The sequence below is a fragment of the Siniperca chuatsi genome, linkage group LG12 (assembly GCF_020085105.1).
Source record: "Siniperca chuatsi isolate FFG_IHB_CAS linkage group LG12, ASM2008510v1, whole genome shotgun sequence".
Taxonomy (NCBI): Eukaryota; Metazoa; Chordata; class Actinopteri; order Centrarchiformes; family Sinipercidae; genus Siniperca; species Siniperca chuatsi.
In genome coordinates, this window is record NC_058053.1 from 12,307,388 (window position 1) to 12,314,522 (window position 7,135).

Sequence of the window (7,135 nt, forward strand, 5' to 3'; positions counted from 1 at the left end):
GACTACATTTATTTGTGAACCAATATTATTCTGGATGATTGATTTGATTGTCTTTATTCTAGAGAGTAGCAGACAGGCTGTATGGAGTTTACAAGGTCCACGGTAACTACGGCAGAGTCTTTAGGTAAGAAACACCTGTTCTGTTATTACTACATTTCTACGATAATGCAATAAAATGCATATAATGTATCCAGCTACCTTTTGATCTACGCAGTTGCTTAGAGAAACATGTAAGCCATATCATATTTTACATTAGATTGAGTTTCATTAAAAAAACCTGTCTCTGTAAGGACTTAATATAAGGAAACAGAGGCATAAGGAAACAGAGGTACACTTCTTCTACATGTAGTGTACATACTGATACATTCAGTATTAAAGGGGGCCATAGGGTAATTCCTTTTGTTCATGGAGAAAACCAATTATTAAAAATCTTCTCAAGCTTCGAGAGGAATTTTGTAAATATAAAAATATTGTTTATGATTATTTATGAGGAAATGGTAGCACACAAAGCACCCTTTCATCTTTGATTACTCCTAAAAAAAAAAAAAAAAAAAAAAAGTCTTTACAGACTTAATGAACGGAGAGTGTTGTAGAATTCAAGTTAAGTACACCTGAATTGTTCTGTCTCCAGTGAGTGGAGTGCTATAGAAAAAGAGATGGGAGACGGACTACAGAGTGCTGGCCACCACATGGACACGTAAGTAGTAGAATAAAGATGCTTGCACTTAAACGTGTTTACTGAAGTAGTAATAGACCATTAAACTACTAACGTAGACACATTCTCATACATAATTGCATTGGTTCACTTATGGATGCAACTTTGTGGGTATATGCACAGGTATGCTGCAACAATAGACGACATTCTGGAGGAAGAAGAGCACTATGCAGACCAACTGAAAGAATACCTTTTCTACACTGACGCTGTCAGGTAAGTGTTTGTGTGTGTTTAAAAGAGAGGCACATATCAATATTGGGCCAAACAAGAAACTGTCAAGCAATATTAATGAATTTAGCTAATGCTCTTATCAGAATTGACAGACCATCAGAATAGATTGGAAGTTGGTTTCTTTATGGCCAAGTTGGCTTTTGAGGTCAGCCTACTTTATTACTATTTTGAAGAAAGGTTTGAAGAAATCTTACCATATGTGAAGTTCATGTGATATTCACACAGATATTGAAGTGGAATTGACATTATAAGGCATCATACATAGGTATATTAATCCTGCTGGAATGTTCTTGATTGTTTGTTATGTAGCTGACTCTGACCTTTAAGGATGGGCTCAAATTACATCAGGCTCAGGAGGTGGTAATCTTTTTAATTTGTCTAGAGCTGCAACAATTAGTCGAATAATCAATTAGTCAATCGAAAGAAAATTAAGCAGCAACTATTTAGATAATCGATTAATCATTGATCATTTTCAAGTATAAATACCAAACATTTGACTGTTCCAGGTTCTCAAATGTGAGAATTTGCTGCTTTTCACACAAAACAAGACATGATGTTGCCTTGTGCTGTAGGATGTTGTGGTGGACATTTTTCATAGTTTTCTGATGCTCTATAGTTCAAACAATGAATCGATTAATCATGAAAATAAACTACAGATCAATTGATAATGAAAATAATCGTCAATGCAATCCTAAATATGTACAGTGAGGAAAATAAGTATTTGAACACCCTGCTATTTTGCAAGTTCTCCCACTTAGAAATCATGGAGGGGTCTGAAATTGTCATCGTAGGTGCATGTCCACTGTGAGAGACATAATCTAAAAAAAATAATAATACAGAAATCACAATGTATGATTTTTTTAACTATTTATTTGTATGATACAGCTGCAAATAAGTATTTGAACACCTGAGAAAATCAATGTTAATATTTGGTACAGTAGCCTTTGTTTGCAATTACAGAGGTCAAACGTTTCCTGTAGTTTTTCACCAGGTTTGCACACACTGCAGGAGGGATTTTGGCCCACTCCTCCACACAGATCTTCTCTAGATCAGTCAGGTTTTTAAGCCTGTCGCTGAGAAACAGAGTTTGAGCTCCCTCCAAAGATTCTCTATTGGGTTTAGGTCTGGAGACTGGCTAGGCCACGCCAGAACCTTGATATGCTTCTTACAGAGCCACTCCTTGGTTATCCTAGCTGTGTGCTTCGGGTCATTTTCGTGTTGGAAGACCCAGCCTCGACCCATCTTGAGTGGTCATGGTCATGATTTCAAACCATGACGTCTTAGTGTATTACCAACAGTAACCTTGGAAACGGTGGTCCCAGCTCTTTTCAGGTCATTGACCAGCTCCTCCCGTGAAATCTGGGCTGATTTCTCACCTTTCTTAGGATCATTGAGACCCCACGAGGTGAGATCTTGCATGGAGCCCCAGTCCGAGGGAGATTGACAGTCCTGTTTAGCTTCTTCCATATTCTAATGATTGCTCCAACAGTGGACCTTTTTTCACCAAGTTGCTTGGCAGTTTCCCCGTAGCCCTTTCCAGCCTTGTGGAGGTGTACAATTTTGTCTCTAGTGTCTTTGGACAGCTCTTTGGTCTTGGCCATAGTAGTTGGATTCTTACTGATTGTATGGGGTGGACAGGTGTCTTTATGCAGCTAACAACCTCGAACAGGTGTATCTAATTTAGGATAATAAATGGAGTGGAGGTGGACATTTTAAAAGCAGACTAACAGGTCTTTGAGGGTCAGAATTCTAGCTGATAGACAGTTGTTCAAATACTTATTTGCAGCTGTATCATACAAATAAATAGTTAAAAAATCATACATTGTGATTTCTGTATTATTATTTTTTTTAGATTATGTCTCTCACAGTGGACATGCACCTACGATGACAATTTCAGACCCCTCCATGATTTCTAAGTGGGAGAACTTGCAAAATAGCAGGGTGTTCAAATACTTATTTTCCTCACTGTATATGTTATATATGAGCCTCCTCCTGGTTCAGGGCATTGGTCACTGGCAAAGGCGATGTGAGGGGTTGCAGTGATAAAACCCCTACTTTTCCACACTCTATATTGCTCATATTTTTATGTTTGGTAAAAGCTTTCTTCGGGTGGGTTTTAGAGCTGTCTGTTAAAAAAAACTACAACACTCGCTAATTGTGCTTCAGCCTCATGTTGCCATTGCTCTGTATCTTCATTCAAAACAAAGCCACATGCAGCAGCGCTAATGCAAATGCTTTTTAGCATATTCAAACTATTATCTTTCAGCAAAGCATGTAATGCAGACCTGTAGTTGTCAATGAGCACTGATGTTAGGGCTCCTTGACTGGATGGAGATCAGCTATGTCATACTTTATTATTAGTGGTAGTGGCAGCGTAATTTCTGTTTGGCTGTTTGTTGTAATATCAGGATCAGGATTAAATCACGTTTAAAAAAACGTGTGTGTGTGTGTGTGTGTGTGTGTGTGAATGAAGGTCAGTATGTAGGAAACATGAGTTGATCCAATATGAGTTGGAGATGGCAGCTCTGGACCTCGCCCATAAGAAACAACAGAAGGAAGAGCTGGCTACTGGGGTAACACACTGGCTGGGCAAATACACAAGTGGTATACTCACACAATGCCTGTGTCAAGTCACTTGTAAAAATTGCGTGTTATTACACACAAGCACTATAACTTAATCAACAGGCGTATATTTAAAAACATTTTTGTGATCCGATTTGAAGAAAACATCAATAAATCAGTTAAATTGTGTGTGTGTGTGTTTGTGCGCAGATAGTGCGCGTCTTTTCTCTGAAGGGGATGACCAGTAAACTTTTTGGCCAAGAGAGCCAGGAGCAGAGGGAGAGCAGGTTGGCAGCCCTGGAGCAGAGTATCCAGGAGGGAGAGGAAATGGTCAAGGACAAGAACACAGAGTGCAAGTAAGCACAACACCAGTTAATCAGTCCTTCTTTTTTTAATTTGTTTATCTTTTAAATTTCTTCCACTTTCTGTCTTAGATGTCTGTTCCACTCACTCTTTTCCTCTGTCCGGAAATACAGTATATAATCTGTTTATTTAGTCACACAATTTTCCCTTAATTTGGATAATGACTGATGAATTGTTTCAACCCTTATACAGAATATATAAATGTATCACCACAACTTTGGAACATAGGTGGTTGCAGCTGTTGAGACAGGATTATCAATAATGCGAGAACAGATACCTGATTACTTTTCCATCCATCCATTTTCTACCGCTTGGTCCCGTTAGGGGTCGCGGGTGACTGGAGCCTATCCCAGTGACTTTGGGCCTTAGGCAGGGTACACCCTGGACAGTGGCCAACTCGTCGCAGGGCCCTGATTACTTTTTTCAAGCACAAATGCTTAAAGTTTGAATCATTGGTCATATAGCTTAGAGTCAAAATCAAGTACTCTGTATGATTAAAAAGACATCAGTAATATTATTGAGTAATTTTGAAAACAGAAATCCCCTGTATCAATAAAGAAAAGCAGGAACTAACACATAAATAAATATGGAACAAGCCAACTACCACACCATTTGTTCACATTCTTCTTCCTCTACCAAGTCTTCTATTTTTCCCCCCTTGGCTACTCTTCCATACAAAATGACAATACCATGTGTCTTTGTTTGTGATTGTATCTTCAGAGAGTTTGTGCGAACAGCCTGGGAAGACATTGAACGTTTTAAGGAACAGAAGGACAAAGATTTGCGTGAAGCACTAATCAGCTACGCCATTATGCAGATCAGCATGTGTAAGAAGGTATGGGGTTCTGTGTTTTTGTTTGTTCTTGTATACTTGCCTACTTAATCATGTCATGCGTTTTGTGACGTTGATTCTTCAGCGGTTCCGTTTCCCATCCATTTTCTAAAACTTTGCCTTGTTTTTGCTGTCTTTCACTCAAATCACTCTGCCACATCTTCACTGTTTCAGGGAGTCCAGGTGTGGTCCAACGCCAAGGAGTGCTTCAACAAAATGTGAGCCACTTTCCAGCCAATCAAACTCCTGCACCAAAACAATAGTCAGTCAGATTGTTCACAGTGGGGCCATCAGCCAATCATCAGCAGTCTTGGAAATGGACCATGCAAGCCCAAATACTACCTTCAGTTTGTTTGCTATGCTAAATTGAAGCGACTTATAATGATTTTCTGTCTCCTTTTCTCTCTCTTATTCTCAAACGCATGCACACACACACACACACACACTTTAGAAAAAATGCCCAAGTCAGAGTCATTTAGTGGATTCATGCCTTTTAAATCTAAGTGTCTTAACAGTACTTGGCATTCTGCTGATGTAATTTTCATACCGCAAGATGATCCAAATTTTCAATACCTTTTCCTCCTTTGTTGCACAGCTGACAGCATGTTCAAGAGGAAAATCCTGCACCAATAATGCATGATAGTTGCACGGTGGGAATAGCTGTGCAGCGTATTTCAGTTGTTACCCATTTCTTGACTTATCCCTCACACTGAAAATAAGGAAGATGTAGTCTTGAGAAGCTGCGCATTTCAGTTAGTCCAGTTAGTTCAGTTAGTTTTCCACACTAAAACTGCAATTACTTGTCACAATATTTTAAAAGGAGGCAAAGAATTCATTAAAAAAAACTACTACTACTATTGACCAGCATCAATGTTGTTTGGTATAATTTTTTTCAAAAAATAATTCAAATAGTCTCTCTGCTAGAGCATCTATAAACTATGTCCCCAGGCCTCCCAAATGTAGCAGAACTGTGCATTCAAATAAAAGTGCAGTTAGGGAATCAGCCTGAGAATTGTTGCCAGAAATTAGCTCCAGAAGAATACTTCTTCTCAGCCTCAAATAAGAAATGTAGTCTTTTGAAATTCTAGTTAATCAAATTGTCAGGTGGAGATCATTCAGAAACAAGAAGTCAGTTTGTAAGGCAATGGAACATGGACCACAATTTAGGAAGCCACTACACATTCACATTCCCTTTTCTTCCTCATCCTGAAATACTTGTCATGCACTTCATGCTGAAGTCAGGCTTTATGCTGTTATTGATCAATAGCTGACCAAAGTGCTTATGACCAAGTACTTGTTTAGTACAGATCACGGGTGGGGAGCACAGGAGAGGGGTTGACAAGCTTGGGGTACTTTTGGTAATTTTTTTTTGTTTGTTTTGTGCCAAAAGCAAAGAGCCATGAGTGAGATACAGTCATGAAGGCCTCAGTAGAGCATTTTTTCTTGAATTCCTTAATGGAGGCTTTTTAGAGGTCTGACACATGGTGCCCCCAACAACTTCCTGATCAACCAAGTGCAACAATAAGCAACACATACAGATCAATAGTTGAGCCTTTTCTTTGCTGTCAAGCTTTATAGCCTTAATACGAACATTTGTTTTGTACAACAGGGGAGAGACAAAACAGTTGTTTGACGCTCTCTGCCCACTTTCAGTGTGCCTCACACGTTTTTCTGATATTAAGTCACTGCACTAAATAATCAACTTGGTTCCAAGAAAATCTCAGGCCAATGTTTAAGAAACATACTGACCAAATAGTGGAAACCTTCAACTACAAATGTATGTATAAATGGATTCTCAAATTCTGGTTACATGTACGTACACTATACATGTGCTACTTTTGCTTCCTTTATGATATCCATCTGAGGAGGAAAAAGTGGTGCAAAATGGGGATGACATGTAAATGTTGTGCAGAGATTATTTTCCATCAGCAAACCTTACCTTTTCAGAATAAACTTAATCAATTTACTGAAATAATACCAAATTGAGGCTTTATGTATGTTTTTATAATAAATGTGTTTAAATAAGAGATTGTTTTTATGTTTCTGTAAATGATTATGCTAAGACACTAATAAACATTTCTTTTTTTAAACTATTTTCATTGCATTTTTATAGCAAATGTACAAACGGGTGAAAGATGATACTGAAAACCAGTACAATATGTGACACTGCTGGTTTCACACCATGTTTACAAATATCTGAGCCAGGATGCTTGATGACTTTTCATGTGTGCAACTTGGTTACATGTTTCTTTGTGGCTAAAAGATAAAAGAAACGTTCTAAAGGTCAATCTGTTGTAATTCACCTGTGTCAAAGTAACACACAGACCCCTCTGCACGGCTTGTCTGTTTTTCCATGAACCCTGTGGTGATGGTGTATGAAAATCTGATGGGCGTGTCTGTGTTTTAGGGGGTTACCCTAAAACAGTAATATT

At 38.4% G+C, this 7,135-nt stretch overlaps 1 protein-coding gene across 2 annotated transcripts in view; it reads left to right on the forward strand.

Moving 5' to 3' along the window:
- LOC122885200 (sorting nexin-4-like) overlaps positions 1 to 6,796 on the forward strand; it is a 15,988-nt gene extending 9,192 nt beyond the window's left edge. For both annotated transcript variants that reach the window (XM_044215947.1, XM_044215949.1), the window contains 7 exons: positions 63 to 124; positions 632 to 697; positions 839 to 928; positions 3,420 to 3,519; positions 3,719 to 3,864; positions 4,592 to 4,706; positions 4,878 to 6,796. In XM_044215947.1, the coding sequence (XP_044071882.1) occupies positions 63 to 124; positions 632 to 697; positions 839 to 928; positions 3,420 to 3,519; positions 3,719 to 3,864; positions 4,592 to 4,706; positions 4,878 to 4,925 (627 nt within the window). In that variant the 3' untranslated portion in view covers positions 4,926 to 6,796. The remainder of the gene's footprint in view (positions 1 to 62; positions 125 to 631; positions 698 to 838; positions 929 to 3,419; positions 3,520 to 3,718; positions 3,865 to 4,591; positions 4,707 to 4,877) is intronic.
- Positions 6,797 to 7,135: the final 339 nt, after the last annotated feature.